Source organism: Haliotis asinina, chromosome 15 (genome assembly GCF_037392515.1).
Source record: "Haliotis asinina isolate JCU_RB_2024 chromosome 15, JCU_Hal_asi_v2, whole genome shotgun sequence".
NCBI classification, from domain to species: Eukaryota; Metazoa; Mollusca; class Gastropoda; order Lepetellida; family Haliotidae; genus Haliotis; species Haliotis asinina.
The window spans coordinates 9,948,253-9,971,338 of NC_090294.1; the positions used below are offsets into that span (position 1 = coordinate 9,948,253).

The following is a 23,086-nucleotide window of genomic DNA, read 5'->3' on the forward strand; positions in this document are numbered from 1 at the left end:
TTGAGGGTCAGTTCATCTGTCTCACCATCTCAGTCCGTAACCTTATTATTTTCCCCTCCACCAGTCATCACTATACAAAAGCTTTCAATGTGGCAGCTGTAGATTCTCCGCTGGTTGAACTCCAGATTCAGTTCAATGGAGATCTTGGATTCTATGAAATTTGAAAATTATATATGAACAGAGACTAAACATTAGAAACAAATGGAGAAGAGAAAATTGCTTTATTTCAGATTGGGGCCTTCTAGTTCTAGACTTCTGAAATCATTTTTGGACATGACATGGGTTGATTTCTTTATTTGATCTTTTGAACCTAGGATACAGTGTAACAAAGACGATGTTGTGAGTGATTTTTGTTTTATGTTGCTGTTAGCAATATTCCAGCAATATCACCATGGGGGACACCAGTAGTGGGCTCCAGTCAGTACCGCACTGCACTGTAAGGTTTGAACTTTGTATTTCTAATTTGACATGATGAGCAGTACTTGTGCTCACCATTATTTCTGTCTCTCAGCAACTATGACAAGGAGTTGATTGTAAATTCAGTGGGCTTAGGTTGGGTTCAAAGGTAAGGCATGGTAACTTGATCCGTAAATACATATCATGATAATCCTTATTGAGTGAATCGATCCTGTTGATCACTGGATTATCTGGTTCCGACAGTTATTTACACACTGCTGTATGTAGGTGAAATATTGTTAAACACCAAACAAATAAACAAATGATAGACATCCGAAGCGTCAAGACGACATATAGCTATGACAGTGGTAAATTAAAATATTACACTTCTTGCTACGTAGGATAGCTAACTTGCCTAGCGTAGGTACTGTTTGTAACTAACCAGGATGGGAACACGCATGTTCAGCTCCAGTGTAGAGTGCTTATATGTCGGTGAGATGATCCCAGCATGTTTGTGAGGGTGGAATGCTCATTTCATGATGGATCTGGAATATTTGGGTTAATGTTGCGCAACGCACATTGGAAATGAGGAGATTTGTTATGTTTATAGGCTGCTTTTAGTTTAGTCAGCAAAGTCAGGTCAGGTGATCTCCATTTCGGCAATGGAATGTAAGTCCTATATGTTGAATTACTGACTATGGAGTGGGACATGATGGTCTTTTTTTCCAAATATAAGTAACAAAATACTTTCCAACAAAACACTTTCCACAGCCACATGAAATTTCTGCCTAACGATTTCCTGACGATTCCAACTGTTGTTAGTGAGTGGATATGGTTTTATGCCCCTTTTAACAATATTCTAGCAATGTCACATAGGGGAACACCAGAAATGGGATTCACAATTTGTACTCGTGTGGAGAAACAAACCTGAGTCTTTGGTGTGACAAGCCAGCTATTATGAACATATGTCTGTTTGTTTGTTTGTTTGTTTGTGTGTTTGTTTGTATAAGGGCAATAAAGTAATCACCTGGACCAGACAATCCAGTAATGTTTACAAGGCAAGTATTGAGTCACTATCAATGAGTGATGATACCTGGTTTTCGTAAAGAGGTCACAGTAACTGCCTCTGTATTGTGGCACCTGTAGAAAACATAAACAATCGGAAGTCAACTGAACACCTGAAAAATTTCGAATGTATAGTCCCTATCAAAATAGGGATTGGTGCTGGACATTTTCCAGATCATGTATTTTTCATGTGTTGGCAGCATGCTGATGGTCACCAAGGTAGTAAATGCCCAACACCTGCATCATCATGGATCAGTGCTCAATGTTAAGCTGGCAAACATAATCAGTGTGCCATTCAAAGTAGAGTAGGGGCTGTTGGGTAGCGGTGCTGGTTAACAGTTTGGTTAGCATCATGCTGAAGTCCAGGGTTCCATTCCCCACGTGGGTACAATGTGTGAAGCCCGTTCCTGGTGTCCCCCAACATCATATTGCTAAAATATTGATAACTGTGACTGAAAACTATGTGCTCTCTCCCTCTAGAGTTCATCATAGTTCAAACTGCATGTGCTAACTTGTTTAGGCATATTACATCACTTCATATTTTCTTTAGCTCAGAAAACTGGAACAATTAAAAGATGAAAACGTTTTCAAATTGGACTCCATTTATCATTTTTGCGGTTGACCATGTCTTTTGCAATATCACATGAACACTTTATCACTCAGTCATGCATTTACTGGAAGAAATTGGGCGAGAGTCGCATATAGCCCAATAAATAAAGCTATGTTTTATATAAATTTCTACAAAACATATACTACAATCCAAACAGATACCAGAACAATGGTTAATTTCAGGCTTAGGCATTACAGACTTCCAGAATTCTGATGTGAATTGGGTTTATTCAATCTTCAGTGTGTGGGAGACAGATGAAATTGTTCCTTAAGGTTAAAATACCTGCCAACCCAAGATTGTCATTGGGGCTAAGACGAAGGCATAAGATACAATGATCCATGGTAATATCAGTATAACTCTGTTGAACATTTAGCCTGTCAGACAGTGGGCTGGTGGAGAGAGCTTCTGCTGAGAGATAAGTTTGGTGGTTTGATCCTGTGGCCTCAGACAGTGGGCTGGGGAATAGAGCATCTGCCAAGATTTTGGTTGGTCGATGGTTTGATCCTATGGCTTCAGACAGTGGGCTGGTGGATATAGCATCTGCCAAGAGATAAGTTTGGTGGTTTGATCCTACGACCTCAGACAGTAGGCTGGGGGACAGAGCATCTGCCAAGAGATGCAGTGTTAGCGGTAAGTTTTGTAGGAATGCATGCAGAAGTAATATAGTGAATATGTAGTCCAAATCTTGCACGCATCAAATTTTCATTACGAATCACTAGTGCTATTTGTTGTTTTAGTTCCCTCCTTACCTCTTCCAATTATGTACGGTACCCCTTGCTTATTCTATTACATGCTGTTGTTAATGTTAATCTGCTGTTTGTCACAACATACCATGTATATAAAGCTTCTCACTATTTGGTTGTATTCACATTTAGCTTGAAAACGATGTAAGAATGTACATCAAAATGTCACTCAAGGTAATAAACAAGAGGTTGTAATCCATAAAGTGTATGTTTCATTTTTGAAACTTTTCATCAACTTCTAGAATGCCCATTTACAAGTAGTAAGACGTTTCAGAATGTTTTGGTGCTTTATATGTGGTTGTTTCAAGGTACCTTTTGAAATTAAGTAGATCAGAATGTATGCATGCCATCAACTTTCGTTCATGGTTTGATCCTATGGCCTCAAACAGTGGGCTGGTGGAATATAGCATCTGCCAAGAGATGAGTTGGTCAGTGGTTTGATCCTACGACCTCAGATAGTGGACGGGTGGATATAGCATCTGCCAAGAGGTACTTTGGTAGATGATTTGATTTATGGCCTCAGTGGGCTGGTAGATATAGCATCTGCCAAGAGGTATGTTAGTCAATGGTTTGATGCTATGGTATCAAACAGTGGGTTGGTGGATATAGCTTCTGCCCTAATGGGTTGGGAATTGAACGATCTTCATCGTGATGAGCAAATGCTTTAACCATCAGACTACTGCACCGCCCGTAAGTTGGTGGGTAGAGCACCTACCAAAGGAGAGGAATTGTGGTAGTTTGAATTTTGATATTGCAACCTGCAACTAGTGGGCTTGTGAACAAAGTATCTGCCGAGAAAGGGTAAGGTTGGCAGCTTGATCTCACTCACTCACGCAAAATAATGTAAATGTAGAAGTGTCCCTGGAAACACATAAACTCTCAAGTGAACAACAGAGTTGATGGATTCAACTCGGTTTAGGCTTGAATGTTGCTTCACTCCCCACCAGCCTGATGTAATCCCTCGTCATGATTTCATGTCAGGGTGTCAATTTCTGCATTATATGGATTTGTCAACAGGAATCCTTGCAGCCTGTTGGTCAATAGTTGCAATACTTGTCTCTGCGGAGACACAGTCTAAGCTTCATAGGTCCAAGGTAATCAGTGATCTCTACAATACTCAGTTGGTAGGCACATAGCACATTGTGTACTTGATAATAGGGTGTGAGCAAATTTGCACATGTTCCTTGTAGCTTTTAGTTATTGTGTGGAAATAGACAGATAAGGTAAAAGACTGTTTTGGCAGGGATCACAAGATTACATTGCTCATATCCAAATAGTCCACAGCTCATGCCAAAAATATCTGACAATTTTTGACAAATAACACTTTATGCCAGATATCTTTAAATCTTAACTGCTCCTAAAATCGCTATGTATGCTAATCTTGGACTACTGGACTGTTACTAACTAGAGTCAGGGTCTTTCACTGTTAACTCTCAAGTTGGGAAGAATATGTACCTTTAGTGTTCTGTTAGGCAATCATCTTCTAAGTTGTAGAATAACCTATGATGCAGTCCCTCCAGTGTTTTGTATGAGAATGATGTCTTAGGCTTAGTTCTATATCCTTTCAGTTATTCAGATCTCTGCCATTGCCATTGACTTTTATCAAATTTTGACCTTTTATCCTTCACATTCCCACATACCTGTAGTGGTATTTCTTTTACTAAAAAAAAAAATAAATTACGTTTCTTCTATATCTGACCCGTGAAGGTCCCGGGGTAGAATAGGCCTTCAGCAACCCATGCTTGCCATAAAAGGCGACTCAGCTTGTCGTAAGAGGCGACTAACGGGATCGGGTGGTCAGGCTCGCTGACTTGGTTGACGCATGTCATCGGTTCCCAATTGCGCAGATCGATGCTCATGTTGTTGATCACTGGATTGTCTGGTCCAGACTCGATTATTTACAGACCGCCGCCATATAGCTGGAATATTGCTGAGTGCGGCGTAAAACTAAACTCACTCACTCACTCTTCTATATCTATTTCTTCTATATGAACTGAAACTGAGTATTGATTATATCAGTGAGGTGACTCTTGAAGGTGATTATAGAAGTCTGACCTGTATTAACACCTAACTTATATTAATGATGACAACATATTGACAAGGACCTTTCACAAAGCACTAATGTTAGGATATCAGTAGTTAATTCTGTGTTTCTCATCTCACGCCGCCCGTAAAAATCCCACCGCCTAATCCATAAAAAAATATATTTTTATCTTCAAACTTTGCGCCGCCCATTCTCAATTGTACACTGCCCATTGACAAAATAATGCCCCACCACAAGAAACAAAATAAAAAACAAGCTTAAAATGTATTAAATTTCATTGAAAAATGATAATGAAAAACGAATCTTCAGTCTGAAGCAACCCTTGCATCTTTACTCGTTTTCATGACTTAAGACTGACATCCACTATTTTTTCGATCTGACGGTGTTAGGAGTTTGCGATTTTCATGCATATACATAGCTGTCAACTAAACAATATCGTGCATCACTGGTAGGGAACTTGGTTACAGTGAGAGTTGAGTCTTCTTTGTTATTTTTGCAACAGAAACTGTAGGATTTGTGGCAGAGTCTTTGTGATTGCATATAGCATCTGCAAGGCGAGGGTAAGGTACAATAAATGTCCTGTTGACGTCCAAGATCAGCTATGATGGGAATTAATTCCACGTTTTTTCAGGATTGATTATGGCAATATTACCCAGAAACCCCTTGATAATCATGCAAGTCATAAATTGAAATTTTCTTAAAAATTGTTCATGATGTATTGATCTATTTGAGGAAAATGGTTGAATAAATTATTTTAGCTTGCACAATCGCCATTTTGATTGGGTTTAGCGCCCACTGTAAACAAGCATGTACTGTTTAATTAGTGAAAAGCAGATGGATTTGGTCAGATTTGGACATTTCTATTAAAGATCTATGGTGTCAAAAGATGACATGAAAGTTTGAAGCCATAATTTTAGGCGATTGAAACTGTATGTAAAATTTTCATATTTCGTCTCTCAGCTGTCCATGTCAGGATAATTTTGACTAGAACATTCATAAGTGGTCAAGGGTTATTTGTGGTTATATTTGACCCATGCTTTTAATTTCACCATGAAGCATATGAATTTTGCATGAATTACTCATTATGGAATTGTACAGGATCGGTTCACTTTGGTTGAAAATCTCTGGGTATACATATTGCTGTAATGCAGACCTGTCATACCTTCCTTTTTGGCATAACTTTCTCCATGCGTAGATTTATTTCAATATTCTGGAAATATATACCATAAAAACCAATGTAATGAATCCACATATGGGATTAAAATAGCCACGAGTCGCCACTTAAACAGGGATTTAACTCTACAGTCTATTCCTCATGCCTGTAGGGTGTATTCACATAATGTGTTACATGAGACCACACTTTACATTTTGAAATCTAATTATGACAGTACTTAAATAATTATTATCATTAACAATGTGTAGATCACAATCATCATCAACGTCATCATGAATATTGACTTCAGTGTCTTCTGAAAATGTTTGCTTTGTACAGATTATTGGGTTAAGCATGTTGTAAATGCCATTGTGAATGGAGCTTTGTACCATCTGTTTGTATGTGTTCCATTTCGAGAGGTAATTGTGACTTTCAATCACAGGCAGGTACTCTTTAAAATGTTTTATAGATTAGAGAACTGTACATGATGCACACAAAATTTCCCTTGAGTTAATAAATAAATCATCTTGTATTACTAGTTCATTTGGGCGACTGAAATACTTCGTTATGATTATCAAACGCTGATAATCTTGATTTTTTACTTACCTTTATCATCAAAATGACTATCATTGCAAATTATGATAAAGCTGATGTCTCTGGTATTGTTATATATGTAGATTACTAAGTTGCAAGATGATATGATGGGTAGAAAAAAAAAATTATAGTCTTTGATACCACAAACTGTAGCTATAATTACCATTTTGTCTTATCATAACACATATCATTGCAAAGACACATACTGTCAGAAATCGTATAGTTTCTGTCGCAAAAATCAAAGACTTAACCCTCACTGTGCCAAGCTCCCTACCCGTGTACATACACATTGATAAGAAATTTAGAAGCAAACTATATTGTCTTTGCCAGTGCGTTTGGTGAGTATACATTCATATTTGAATACTGGATTGTATATATTATTATTTTATTTATATTTTTCTTTGCGTTTTATATATTTTCCCCTGTCTGCTCGCCCCATACTTGAAACAGTCAGGTTATGAGAAACACAGAATTAACTACAGATGCCCTTGTCATGAGCCACGAAGGTAACCTTAGTGCAGTGTTGAGGAGTTAAGGTTAACCTTAGTAAAGGTTGCTTCGTAGAAGGAGTCTAAGGTCATTATTGCCTATTTATCATGTATTTCTGCCTATGCAAGGGTCATTTCTCTTTAGATGCTTTAACTTGCCACAGAGCAAGTGACTTTAAGACAGTTACTTGTCCTGACTAATTTTCCACTTGCCCTGATTTCTATGACGTAATCATGATGATGAATTTTTGAAACAATAAATCAACATGGTATTAGATGTTAGTGTTTCCTGGACTATCTGTCGAAAAGTGATAAATAGCAAAGAAACATAACCATTCTTTTAAAATTTAATAGCTAGAGTTTGAGCAGATATGAAATGAGATCTAAGGTTATTTGCAGTTTGAAACTGTAAGCAGCATTTCAGCTGACACCACTAAGTAAGCATGGTCAGTTTGACATGTTGCGTTGATTAGGGAGTTGTTTAGTCTTAACGGAACCATCTACTTCATGGCTTTACTGCTTCATCATGTTTAGTACATGAGTGTGATGTTAAACACACCTTCTTTGAACATGGTCTTTGAGTCCACTATGTCAGTCCAGGAGTGAGTGGTTCACATTGACTGGTCACAGTATGTCAAGCTAGATCGTCCAGTCAGGTCTTATACTGTGATGTGTCACAAGACAGTTTGGCTTCTGAATTTTCGGTGCACAGAGACAGTATGTCCCCTTTATTCATGTCACTCAATGCAACTTCAAGACCCTGGATCCCTTTTGCTGTTGGTATGACAGCATCCATTATTGATACAATAATCAGCACTTCTTTTCAGAGATTCTAGCAGTCTCCCCCAAACACCCAGAACCACAGTCTATTTTTCAGTTCCATCAAGCCGTTTCTGTGATGCAAAACTCTAAATGAAGCAAATGTTAATATTCTTCAGGTTCTGAATCTGCAATCTCACTTGTTTCATCTTCAGTTTAACTGGTACTCTTTTTTCCCATCAAAATCATATATTTTCAGAGGCATACCATCTGAGAATTTACTAGCAAACAGATTTTTTTATGTGAGCCCGATTTTCACAAGCCATACAGTGTGACTGAATCTGATAGATGTCTCCTAGAACCCATCGCAGTTGTGACGTCAACTGTTAACATGGTGTCACATAAAAATGTCAGAACTAATGTGCATTGCAAACAGTAAATCACTTGCAATTGATGTCCAACAACTGGCATCTAACTTTCAGCCTCTCAAGTTATTCACTGGCCATACTGCTCTCTCAACCCAAACTGTTGGCTGAGGTAAATTACAGTTAGACAGGAAAACAGGAAATTCTAGACAGCATCAGTTGGGTGATGAGCAAAGGCAACCAACATACCAGCATCCTCAGTCTGCCCCACATCTTCAAAGTAGTCATCCATAGTAAACACAATCATGGGTTCATCAACACACTTCTTCTATTACATCCTTCTTTAGGCTAAGGTAGCAGTAGCTACATCAGATTTTAGAAGTGCAAGCTGACTTTGAGCAGTTGCAGACCTGGTTAAGCGATTGATTTGCTTATTTGCTTAAGAGATTAACAGTTTGCAATGAACGCCTTCCGTGCCATTATATCTGTTTATAAGCAGATATATTTGTAGATTGATTTTATATGATAATATACCATTAGAAAAAAGTAGGGGATATTGGATTTATAAGTTTGATAAAATGAAAATGATGAAGTTCAGGAGGAAACGGATGATATTGAGAAATTATTTATTCTATTCCTTTGGAAATGTTTCATCACAAAATTGAATTTCCTCTACTTTTTGAGAATCCCATCTACATGTGCCTTTGTATGTATTTGTAATTACTGCCACTGGTCTCTGACTACCACGAACACAGGTTATCATTCATGTTTGACAGTGATTCATCAACACATTCTAGCTAATAGTCAGAATCATTCATTCAGTTCTGCGGCAAACATTTTCCTTGACAATCCAAAATATTCTTGATTCTAAACTCAACTATTATCAGTCAAGGTCATGGAAATATATTTCATCTCAAAAGACACTGATGATACTCTCTGTATCCGCCTTCCTGGCGAGTGGAATAATAGTGTATGCCATAATGTATTGGTGGTTTCCTCATCTTTGGGCTTCCTGTGGAACTGGGATTTTGATCGGGGAACAGGTGGTGCAGTTATTGAAGGTACTGCAATTCAACGCTCCTGCATACCTCAGGTATTTGTGAAACCTATTAAATGTTTGAAGTATTGTTCACCTTGGCATCTTACCCGTGCTCATTGGTTTCAATAAAGTGGTGAATGTCTTGCATCACATCTGTCTTTCCTTCACATATACTGTTCAGTGGAACTTTAAACCAGGATGTATTGACCCTGCATGACTAGCAACCACTTTAACCATCAAGCTACCCCACCACCACTATCTGGTGGGTAGAAGGTTGGTGGTTTGATTGTACAGCCTCAGACAGTGGGCTCATGGATAAAATATCAACCAAGAGAGGATGAGGTTGGTGGCTTGATCTCTGTCTGTCACTCACTCACTCACTCACTCACTCACTCACTCACTCGTATGATCATCAGAAGGTTTGATTATAACCCAATCATGAAGAAGCAGTTTGCTTACAAAAGGAACAGAAGTTGCACTTGAAGCAAGTTGTAAGACACTGGCATCAATATTATGTTCAAGTTGCCATACATGAACATAAGATGCAGTGGATGCAATGAGCCTCTTTACAAAATGTTAATACTTGTACTGTGTTCAGAGCAACAAAAGACTGTGTAGTTGGCATGTTCTGTTTGTCTAAGGTCATCGGGTTGCGCATGAAATTCAAGCGTATTAACATTAACACATAGCGAAATCTTGAAACTTTAGATATTTACAAATCTGCTGAGCTACACCATCACACTGTATCACATAACATGGTTGTAGACCCTCATATCTGAGGTGCATATGGCCTTCTTGGTATTCAGCTGTTTACAACTGAAGTATCTCATCATGGAAGATGGAGAGTTTCGTCAAACCATTTGTTTGAATGAGTTCTCTTCATCCATTGTTTATGGCTATCATGGCCTAGGTAAAGAAAGCCTCTGCCGTCTCTCATGTTACTGATGCAGCAATAAATATGCTATATTTCCAGTGGTTTTCCTTTGAGAAAAGTTCCCTAATTTTGAATCAGTGAATTGGAACTATTCCATTTATTTCTCAAAACACCCATTTTTTCAAATTGCAGTAGTTAATCTGTTATGCTGTAGCATATTTACAACAGCAGTTCAAAAGAATAGCTGCATTTCTAATTCTGTTGTTTTTAAGCAAATATATTTTCTAGTTGCTCTTTTTGTGTTATGCCTTAATGAAGTACTGTTGTTGTTGTGACTGTATTACATGAGTTTCAAAATAGTGAATGAGTATAGTTTTATGCTGTGTTGAGCAACATGCCATACACTATCACATCGGGGGGACACCACAGGCTCCGCTCATTGTGCCCAAATTTCAGAATAAGGCTAGCTATTCTCGAACGTTCGTAGCACTATGAACTTCTTAGGCCTATTCATAACACACTGGGTACAATCAATGTTACGAATTCTAAATGCTTCGAATGTTTCTAAGTTGTTTCAAACGCCTAGTTTCCAAATAGGATTTAAAGGTTTTAATTTCTTCTGTTGTCTTTGTTTAATCTTAAGCTGTGAAAACAGTTGGTGAAAGAGAGCAGCCTGTGTAGAACTAGGAGTCACTAATCAAGACAACAGTGGTTTTAGTTTGACTTTTTCTTGCATGATATATATGTGATTTATTCTTTTTTGGTCTGATTTGTTTATTGTTTAACATAACAAAATTACCGCATATCACATTCGTCTGTAAATAGTTTATTCTGGTCCAGACTATTCACTGATTGTCCTCATGTGCATCAATCTGCCTGTATGAGATATAATGACACCAGAACCAAGTCAGCAAGCCTTACTCACCAATCCTGTTAGTCACCTCTCACATCAAGCATTGGATCTGCACAAATTCTAAACCAGATCTTTAATTTGTTGAGGCATTAAGTGGTCACAGGTTGTCATTGCCTTCAGGACATCTTAGACTGGTGGTTGTTTCCATGTGTCAAGTGCAGAGAATCAGTTCGCTTGAATTGTTGCCACTATGGACTCAGATATTTAGCCCTAGAAATAATGTGAACTTATAAAATATGAAAATGTCAAATTATTTACAAAACGAATCCAAATTATGGATGCCAGGATGATCCTTAATGTCTACATAGAGCTGAAGGAATCTAGAATTGCCAGATTGTTCTAGACTTAAATAGACTCACACACACACATACCCATTGTAACTGTTGCTTGAAAAAGTACTTTAGAAGAGTCTTTTTTTTTACGAATTTAAAAAAAAAAATTTATATAGATTGTAAATATCAATGATTGTTGTCATCAATTAACAATAGAGTGCAATGAGAAGAAGTACCTTTCACCTGCAATCCGGGGGGATTACATGTTGTGTTCATAGATTAATGTGAGTCAGTTTAAACTCATCTCTGGCTATAGCATGAATGTTTACAAGATGGTAGTCATCACCAGATCATCACGAAAGCCACCTAGGCAGCCATGTTTCCTCCCTTCAAACAGCGGTTCGTCATTCTTACATGTTCTTGGTCACCCAGTAAAATTATGAAAGCAGTGGTAACGATTATTGCTGGGAAACATGGGTAAAGGATCACGCCTTAATGTTCATTTTTTTTTTAAATTGAAAACTTCAACTTCGGATCATAAACTCTGAATTTTTATGTTAAGTACAAAATCCCTGCCAAAGTCTGGTCTGTCTGCTGCATCAGCATTTCAAGCAGAACTGTGCAGTTGTTGTAAATCTCCTAGAAGTATTGCACTTATTTCAGTGTGAATTATGTGAATTTCAGTCTCTTGGAGATAAAAAAGTAAGTTTAAGAAAATCAATATTTTGGAATGCATTTTTATGTTATCTTCCTAAATACTCCAGTTCTGTAATATTCCCTGTGCATGAATTTAGTATTCCACTTCATTAGTGACTTTTGAACAGATGCAGTCAGGTTTAGTACACTGGTTCACACATTGTGCCAACAGTGTGACAGGTTCAGGTCTCCATATGGTTACAATGTGTGAACTCCATTTTTGTTATCCCCCCACCATGAACATGATGAAAGAGTTCATTTCTGAGGATATTTTCATCACTAGCACGGCATGAGGAATATGATGGATGGATATTGCTTATAGGAATATAAAACTCAGCTCACTCACTCATGCATTTCTGAAGATATGTTACAGTTTGAATTGGTATATATCCCATGTGAGACACATCAGCATTGATATCTTTTGCTTTTGCTGCAGAAGGAATTTCAAACTTTCAGGAGAAGAAGAGTCTGTATTGATGTCTTTCTTATTTTAGAAGCGTTCGCAGGGAAAGCTTTAGATCTTGTTGGTGTATATTTTGCATGCTGTCAACGTTGTGACTATTTATACATTGGGGCCACACCCATCCAGATTACAGATTAAGGAGATCAATTATCTCAGGTCTGGCTGTGTCAGTGTCAGGGTTGCTGTACAGAGCATCAGAACTAGACACTCCCCTACTCAGGTGTAAATAAATATATGCCGCTTACTGTTTCTGATAACAATTAAGACAAGCCTGGTTAATGTCCTATGCTGACTGCTATGGCTGTGTTGGGAACATGAAGCTTAATTGAATACCAGTGTTTCCCTGGGTAACGTATTCAGCTGCAGATATAGTCTCCACCATTTCTCTACTTCATCTTTGCATTGTAATGTACAATAGGTCAACAACATTGTTCTTGTGTACATGTGGGTAGATATTGGTGAAAAGATATGTTAATCTAGATAGTAGTTGCATTAAACACAGCTGTCCAGATGATATGGCAAGAAATCCCCTGTTTGTGGTTGGCTCATATATGGCATGTTTCCTCTAATGGTTGTCACACTTGTCTCAACCATGTGATGTCCAGGTGATACGGATGGATATTATCCGTTTATGATGGTTGTATAGTCTTTCATACACACCCTGAAGCAAATATATCCAAGAAAGTCCACACAAGACTAGAAAATGAAACAAGTGGGGATTTCCACAGTCTCAGTGCTACCTTTTATTGTATGTATAGTTTTAGTTTAAAAACTTTTATTATCTGTAAAGTATGTTCATTTCAGAGACTAGCTGTTAGTCTAGTGGTGCTGTTAAACTTACCATTATGAACCATTTAGTTTCCTAGAGAGAGAGATGAATAGTTACCACCAGTGTTTCTAGTATCTCCCCAGATGGTATATTTGCGTACCAAATTCACAACAAGCATAGATTTTGTCATTGTGATAAATGGTATAGGCTTATCTTTTCCAAGTAATGTCAATAGGTTTGTTATATTTGTGTGTGATGAATGACCTTTATAATATCTGAACTGTATTTCCAACACTTTCCATTTTGACATCATTGTCTGTGGTTATAAAGTTATGGTCTCTGGTATCAGGATTCAGAAGTCATGATGGGTCACTAGGAAGAAATCTTGGTTAGAGTTGGTCCCTAAGCAGCCATAGCTGCCAAATGAGGCAACTTAATGAATCCAGTTGTCAGACTTGGTGATCTTATTGATTGTCTGTCATCATTATCCTTGTAATGTCAACCAGTGGTTTCATCAGAGTCACTGTTTTACACAATGCAGTCAAATGGCTGGAATATGTATATATGGAGTGGATGCATGAAGACAAATTGCTGTGGGGCAGAAAAAAGTATATAGAAGATTAACTGTTCATGATAGAGTTAGTTCTCTAGAAATTTTAGCATTTACCAAACATTTCTAACAGATGTTTGGTGAGACATGGATTAAACTTTTGATATCTAGATTGGTTCATCAATCTTGGAGATATATTGTCTAGACCTATTCAGTGAGACCACATTACCTTCCCTGGCAAGTACAGGCAATAGCTCTCTCAATATGGAACGCTACAAGTCAAGTGGCCTTGTTTCCTTGGGAGATGGATATAGACACTGTGCTGAGTGTCATCCTTTAGGTTTTTCAGATAATTCTAATGACATACCACTCAAAAGCAATCAAAGAAGATGATTTTCCATGCTCCACCAGTCTCTGTGAGTTAGACCAAAATGGCCAACATCTAAGGCTTGGTCTGAGAGGTATTTCGGGTTTTACTTCCTCGATCTGATGCGTCATGATATAAAAGAAATACTGCCCCAAAGTGTATACCAATAGAAATAAAAACACGCTCTTGCTCGCTTGCTCACTCACTCACTCACTCACCCACTCACACACCCACTCACTCACCCACTCACTCACTCACTCACTCACCTATAGTATATGCTGGAAGTTATAGCATAAGGTTTATAGAATGAAGTTGTTTCCTATATTGATTGACTGTCTTAGAGTATATATGTAACCTTCTGATGCAAAAAGGAAATAGATGATCGAATATGATTTTCTGTGAGGTCAGATTGAGACCTATTATGTGAAGGTGCATGGTTTTGATGCTCAAAAGAAGTTCAGGAAACGTGATACTTAATGGAATGGCATGACACCTAAACGTATTATGTGTTCCTTAAATTCCCTTGAGTAGTATACTTTCAAATTATCATACGTGTCAATGCTGCAAAGTGCTGCTTGATACAGCTTTACAGTTTTATACACAAAAACTAGAAATTTAAGTCTAGAGGATTGTGGTGTCGTGGAAAAAGTCTTCCTTTGCACTTAAGTCAAGACTTATACTTCCTTTTAAAGAGAGCATGGAAAATTACATAACGTGACTATGAAAAAAACTCTCTTACCAGGCTCATTCATCATGAGTCATGACATAATCTGATTGTAGATTGTTTTAATGTGATATTATTGATTTACTGAGGAATGTTAGGGGATTGTGGTTCTGGAACAGAACCGAAACACTCAGATAAAGGTGATTAAAAAATGTCACAAGGGATCACTGAAATTCCAATTCTGCATCTGGTTTGCAAAACATCATGAATTGTTTGGAGTTTTTTCTGTTCCCCAGTTATGACCTGACAATGACCCTTGTCTGTAGAAGTCATAGTATCTCAATGAAACCTTCAGATTTATTCAACTGCAATTTTCTGTATCTGAAATAAGAAGTATTGTGTCTAATTTACAGTGTTATTTTCTGATGTAAACTACAATTGAAATGTAATATTTTTTCTTTTGCAGAGTAATTTTTGTGCATATTTGATGGACTACATTTCTTAAATAATATTAAATGTTAAATCAAAAAGATTTTCTTCAGATGAATTGTTATTCTCCTCTACAACAAAGTTGCAGGGGATATAGAAATGAGTTCCTTCCGAAGCATATCCCTAAGCTATTCTCGATAGCTTAACCAAACTTGGTACACATGTCAAGCATGATCCCTAAATGTGCCTTTTGGGGGTTAGACCCAGATATGAAACTTATAGTTTTTGGTTTCCATGGAAACATGACTTTGGCTGTGACTATGACATATGATGAGGAATCGTCTTCTTGTCCAGAGCAGATCTCTTTAAAACTTTACTCATACTAGCTTCATAAGACGTTGTGCACATATCAAGCATGATCCCTAGATGTGCCGTTTGGGTATCAGACCTAGATATGAATTGTATTTTTGGAGGTTTTCATGGAAACATGATGTAGGCTGTGACTATGACAGATTTCCGGAGCAGATCTTCCAAACAATACATGCTAGCTTCATCAAACTTAATACGTATGTCAAGCATGATCCCTAGATATGCCTTTTGGGGGTTAGAATTTTATGGTATGCCAGATATGATTTTGTTTGTTGTTGGCAGTTTCCACTGAAACATGACTTAGGCTGTGACTTTAAAGATGTTACTTTGTCTTGAGCAGATCACCTAAACATTAGCTTTATCAAATTTGATACTCATGTTTGCCATGTTCACCATGATCCCTACATGTACCATTTAGAGGTTACACCAGTGGATGAATTTTATATTTTGTGGTTTCCATGGCAACAAGTTTGACTTTGACTGAAATTGGTGGTTGCGGTCTTTTTCTTAAAACCTTTCTTCAGCAAACTTGACACAAAGATAGGACTGGTAGTATAGTGGTGCCTTTTGGTTGGTTTGGGTTTCAGCATAAAATATTTTTTTCGTTTCCATGGCATCTTATAAACTAAATTCGACTAAGTTCAGGAGCAAAACTGTACAACCTTACAGTACTCTCCTACCACTCTTTCACATGCACACCAAAATATTGAGATATTGTAATCATAATTAGAAGACATATTCATAAAGAGTATTTGGCTGTTGCAGGGGATATTGATGTCTTTATTGTCTTGTTATATGTGACACAAATTCATTCTTTGATCTTTACATTTCTCTCAAGCGACCTGCAGTGCTGTTTGCTTCTGTTTAGTCACTTTTCCATGCATCATTGTGAAAGACTGATGAGCATTCTGAAGAGAGTTTTGTACAGTAAACACTGCTGTTGTTTCAGTAGAGTGCTTTCTAGCTGTTAAGATGATATGCTGGTACTCGTGACTGTACATTATGATACATAATACAGACTTGTTTTTGATAAACCCTCTAAAATACTTACTACTAGCTCAATATCATCCCCATATTTGGTTATTAAAACTTTAGATAAGGCAGAATATTGTCAAATGTAATGAATTTTTCAAGTTTGCTCAAACCAAAAATAGCCATTGCAAATATGTGTCTATAACTGTTCTGGTATTTCTTTGGCACCTGCTCAGAAATGTTGATGGTACGGTCGAAGTGTCTGCAATTTGGGGTAAATATGCGATGCCTTTTATATTTTGACCTATGTACTGTGCTTCAAAACAGATGCTGTCAAAACATTCCTATCATTACTTGTTTGTTACACATGATAACAGTTAGGTTTGGTCCTCAGCATTCCAGTTACTTGTCATAGGAGGCAATTAATGGGATTGAGTGCCAGACTCATTGACTTGATTCACGTCAACATATCACTGTATCAAAATTGTGCAGATTGATGCTCATGTCGTTGATCACTGGATTGCCTGATCCCGACTCCATTATTTACATATTGCCTCCATACAGCTGGAATGTTGCTGAGTGCAGCATTAAACAACAAACACACAAACCTTGCTTATTCTTCTCTATCTACGTAGTTCTATGATCTTTCTAATTATATCCTCATCTTTAGGCATCATAATATTTTCAGTCAGTCATGTATGTTGTAATTCATTGTGCTGTATGAGTGGGAAGATGTTGCACAAACATGTTAAATACCCAGATCATAATGATGACGTCTTATGTAGGAGAGACATGTTTTGCAGCTCTTCTTGTGATTAGCAAGAAAACTATGGATGTTTCTTTTGCTTCTGAAAATCTAAAATACTAGGATATAGTACAGAATATATCTGCCCAGCATGTGTGTCTATTTCCAGCTGACTACACTCTGTTATGAGGAGATTCAGCATGTGTTCACTCTCTTGCATTTATAAGAGCTTTGCTGTTTTCTTCAAATTTAATACTTGGTTTGAGCTTGATCTATGATTCTCACATGATGTGTTTTTGCATTTAATATTACTTCTCCCGAAAAGGTTATACCGAGGACAGACATATATGATGTCATATAGTGTGGTAATTAGTTTTGGATTTAAAATATCATAACATTCACATTTCACAATAAGTTGAAACATCGTACTGAGACGGAGTCACAAAACCTAGAAAACTGAGCCTTTTGAACAAGGTAATGGCTTTAGGAAGATTAAAGGAATCCTGAATGGCATTGTAACTTCCATTTGAAGAGCTGCTGTTGCAAAAACAGGTTTCATTTGGATCTGATTTTCATGAAGGTAGAAAAAAATATTCTGGATCTAATTTGATTTTCACTTAGTTAAAAAAACAAAAAAACATTTTGTTTGACATTGCTTTGTGTCTTGTAACTGTTTTTGAAAGGTATCATGCATGTTTATAATCAAGGCTCACTTGTCATAGCCCTCCATTAGTCACTGTTCTACAGGCACCCTGTGATTGAGACAATGATTCTTCTTTGGTGATATATACTGGAGAACAAAGATGTGTTCAGGAGATGTTTAGGAAATTTCTTTAGTCACTCTCCAGAACAATAAGAAATTTACGAGAATGTCATTTACTGATATCCAGAAAAATGTGTATGATAAGAATGAATTGTTAATTCTTCCTTTCACGGAACATTATTTTTGTACGGAAGCAACGAAAGAAACAAAAAAAAATTGTCTCCTAACCACTCCTGTATAACCCAAATATAAGAAGCCGCTAGTAGATGTAAGTATATTTCACGTATATATATAAGGATAATCTGTGTAGATACACAATATACAATCCACTAAGAATCAAGTACAATCTACTCAGATGTAAGTATAGTTCACTCAGATGTAGGTGTGATCTGCATAGATGTAAGTAAAATCTACTCAAAATGTTAATATAATGTAACTAAATATATGTATAACAAATCAAATTTAAGTTTAATCCACTAAGATGGTAGATACAAGTATAATCTACATTGATGTATTGTTAGCGTCATTTTCATGGATGATAATGGTTTTTGACCATAAGACCATTGTCTTTCCACAGTATTTGCCTGAAAACTGTACGTTTGTTCCATTATTCCCAAGTGTCCATCATTACCCAGTCAGTAAATTACAGGCTGTCCCCAGATTTATGCAATGCCTGTACTTTCTGTTGAGGGTTTCACCTTAATGGCTTGTGGATTGACATCACAACAACTGGCTTGATGTGCCAAGTAGTGTCATCAACGCAGGGGATAATGTTCATCCTTGACAGCCATTATCTCCATGTGTTGCTACATCATGCAACATCTTACATAGCAAGTCCCAAGGATTGACTCATAGGAAAACAATCAGTTCCACTTCGTTTTTGCAAGGTTGATCTTCTTTAATCTGCTTATGATTACATTAGAAATCATTCATGAATGGTTCAGTGGTCCTGTGGATAGAGTACCTGCCTGGTGAATTGGAAATCACTGGGTTGATCCTCTGATGCCGTTGGATGAGAAACACTAAAATTTTCTACACTTTCTTACTCTTCCTGGTGCTGTAGAGTAAGGGAAGAAAACAAAACCTGTTTGGCTCAGAACTAGCGTACCATGTGTATTATGCCTAGTCAAATAGAAATGTTTGAATGAAAGCTGGCTCATACTTTAAAACTGGCATTAGTTTGGACTGCAGCAGCAAGAAAAATTGTATTCTACCATGACTTCAGTAAATGCTGGATTGTGATTGGCTAATCAAAGTCATCCAGAGGTATATAATCACGTTATATACCTCTGATTTTCAAACACATCATGTACTTGTTTAAAATCTGAATAACACGGTTATGGTAGAATGGAGATAAACGTATTGTGTTGGAAAATCAGCAGTATATAACGAAATTATAATAGCTCTAAATTTTGTATTTAAAACCTCACGCTACGCGTTCGGTTTTAAATCAAATTTAGAGCTATTATAATTTCGTTATATACCTCTGATTTCCCAACACAGTATGTTTATCTCCTAATTAACATTGCTGTGTAAACAAAATAATCTCGAAAATGACATTTGTTGTCCTGTCTGTTCATGTATTTAGAATTTGTCCCTAAATTTCAATACTTTTCACTAGATGGACTGGTTGGTCAGACCACTGATAATTATTTCATCTGATTTACCCTGAAGGTTTAAATCATAATGCTCACAGTATTAGCCACATATTTCTCTTATCCAAGTTTGATTATGTTCAGGTTGTCATATTGCTGATTTTGGTGATAAACATATTTGATATTTTGAAAATGTTAATTATGAAGATGATGTAATTATGATGACAGTCCCTGGGCATGTTAATAACATTGTTATTTACTGTCTGTTTGTTTCCTTTCAGCCTGAGCAGATGTTCAAACCATGGCTGAAGGAGTTCCTAGGAGTGAGTATGCTTCAGTTAATTTCCATTGTCCATGTATTCCCACTGTTATAACACATATAGTTGGTATTTAGGTGACAACTGATCTTCAGCAATTTGAGCTTGATGTAAGGGAGTGATAACAAGATCAGGTGTTCAGACATTCAGTGTTGGCTGATGAATGTCATGGTAAATAGATGCTTATTGAGTCAGTCACTGGCTGTCTTGATAAACCCAATTATTTCCTCACTGAACAACAGACAATAGAACGAAGAACATAGTCATGGTAGAGTTTGTATTGTTATGTGCAGGTTTAGTTTTCTCAAATCATAATCCATGAAGGTTGACACAGCTGAGTTGTTGCTTATGTACTAAATTTGCCTTTACAGCTGAAACGACATAGTTCCCAAGTGGATTTAACATGCAGTCATGTCAAAGGCCTGGTTTTGGTTCCCCCAAAATCTGTTCCTTTACTGTATTAAATCATTGAAGCTTGAATTGCTGAATAAGTTTGATATTTGAGATGTATTTTTGTGTGAATTTGTATGAGGGATGACACTACTTTAACCTTCTTTTGATCTTCAGCCACTGAGTGTCACTTTCGGAAATGTTATCCTATATGACACTGTCATACAACACGGAGGAGGTGCAGTGCGGTAGCCAAGTAGTCAAAGCATGACACCCAAGAACCGGATTTGAGTACAATGTGTGAAGCCCATTTCTGGTGTCCCTGTTGTGATATTGCTGGAATATTGCTGAAAGGGGCATAAACCTGAACTCATTCAGTTACAATAGAGAGAGATGGTGATAGTGTGCACTGTGTTAATCTATTTTGAAACATACAGATGTATTCATGTATAATTCATTGTCATCATGAGAACACTATCCCTATGAACTATTTACAGACCACAGCTCACACCTACAGTCTGACATTTAATACGAGTCTGTCTGAGGATGACCTTTATGGCCAGGATATTATTGCATGTAATTACACAAGTGGGTGATTACTCGGGATCTGACACCCACACAAAAGTTCACATTTGATCTATTATGTTCATTTAATGTAAATATCATGGTGAAAACATGGTCTGATGTCAAGGCCAGACTGTTTAAACTGTCAGAGCAAGAATATGAAAACACTAGACTAAGCCATAGTTAGTCTCGGAATATATATAATTTCGACAGTAACAAATAAACCCAATGATCATACAATGGCATTTACACAATGCCACCAAGTTGGTTGAGCGGGTTAGGCAGCTGACTTTGTGGGCTGGCAATTAAGTACCTGACTCTGACTGTGTGGGTTAGAACCCTGGGTGGAATTCAAACCAAGAAAAGTAGTAGAATCTGCACTTGACTAAAAAAGTGTAATCTCAGATATAACATATGTTACATTGTAACAAATAAACCCATTTAAACTGAAAAGAGGAATGGAGATTGAGAACCAGTGAAATCTAGCCTTGCTTCATTCAGAACTTGATAATGAAGGAGGGAAAATAGTGTAGCTCAGGGATTGTGAGATTGGACTACATTGGATTGAAGGCATTGAAGGGAACATTATGTGGTTCAGGGATTGTAGGACAGACTAGTGTGTAAGACCAGAGGAGTAAGTATTGAGCACTAGGTCAGTCTGTTTCCAGGAAAAAAAGAGTGTTTCCATGCACTTACTAGAAATACATGCTGTCACTAACCCACAGCCTCTTTTTTCTGTGGGTTAGCTCCATTATATGGCGTGCTTGTATTAGTTGTAAGTATGGCATTGGAACGAGTGATGTTAGCATTTCAATACATTACAGTCAAACATACTATCATGTGCAAGCTAAGTGTAAGCCGTGTTACAGCAATGAGATGAAAGCTTTATGAACAATAATCCATGTTGTCAGAATATTATGGAGACAAGACTAACCATGGCTGATCATTTCACAAACCACAATTGTCAAGCTTAGGCTAAGGTTAAAGTCATGATGAAGAACAGTTTGAAATGCAAAAGGTGTACTTACCACAAAATGTTTCATTTGATATGAGTACTAGATTTGCCTGTTTCAAGGCTGAAATTCATCTATCTGCTTTTCACGTCTGATGTTGCAGTTCAGTTTTCTGTCAGCATCCATGTTTCATATGTCTGTAATTACCGGTGTATCAATACAATAAGGTATTATAATACGACATGAAGTTCACAAAAATACATTGATTTACAATGCTTGCATTACATTACAAGAGGTATTGATGGAAATTTGTAGGAACCGAAACTCTACAAGAGCCAATTTATGCAGACAATATTTCTTGGCTAGCTATAAATAGCAGTCTCCAGTGCCTGAAGCATATCTGTTTTTCTCCTGCAATATCCTATCTCTACTGTCTATGATTTGAAAGCAAATAAAAGTGGTGTTATTCCCCTGTAGAAAGGAAGAGAATATGAATTTGTGCAACTCAGCTACTGTATGAGGTTGCAAATATGTCGCTCCCATATCACTGAGATATGTATCATATCACACGGTCATTATGTTGTTACATCTAATATCTGGATATATCCCATGTATTAATTTGGTCAAGTCTTTTTAACCGAGAATTTACCAAGATTGTTCACACAGCCGTTACTCTATTGTTGTATCTTCAATTATGTTTCACATTGCAATCTAGTACCACTATATTTGAGGTGTGTAGTCAAACGTGAAGCAATTTAGACATTGAGATATTATGTACAATCTAGGCATGAAAGCCATTATGGATCTTGTCATATCCCTCACCTTAAAAGTTTTATAAAATATTGGTCCTTTCATCTAAGAAGGTTTCCAAGATCCCAGTACCCAGTCCTCAATTTCAACACCAAACTCTCTTTCATGAAAATACACAGGCCTGGTTGGACTTGTTTGATGTGCTTTCTCATGGTTTATTTTGTTGATGATTCTCTTTGATATGTGCTAAGTTACACCATAAGAAGGGGGAAGAAGTAGCCCAGAAACGTCATGTTAGACAATAAAAAGAAGTTGTCATCCATGTGCTCATCTTATTATTGCTAAGTTACAGTTGTCCACATATATTTGCTATTTTAACTTATGACCCTGTTTATAAAGCATGAGCAATAAACAC

At 37.1% G+C, this 23,086-nt stretch overlaps 1 protein-coding gene across 2 annotated transcripts in view; it reads left to right on the forward strand.

Annotated features, from left to right (window-relative positions):
* The window catches only part of LOC137264833 (inositol polyphosphate-5-phosphatase A-like), a 122,681-nt gene that overhangs the window by 14,801 nt on the left and 84,794 nt on the right, over positions 1 to 23,086 (forward strand). For both annotated transcript variants that reach the window (XM_067800166.1, XM_067800165.1), the window contains exon 2: positions 19,979 to 20,020. In XM_067800166.1, coding sequence (XP_067656267.1) covers positions 19,979 to 20,020 — 42 coding nt within the window. The remainder of the gene's footprint in view (positions 1 to 19,978; positions 20,021 to 23,086) is intronic.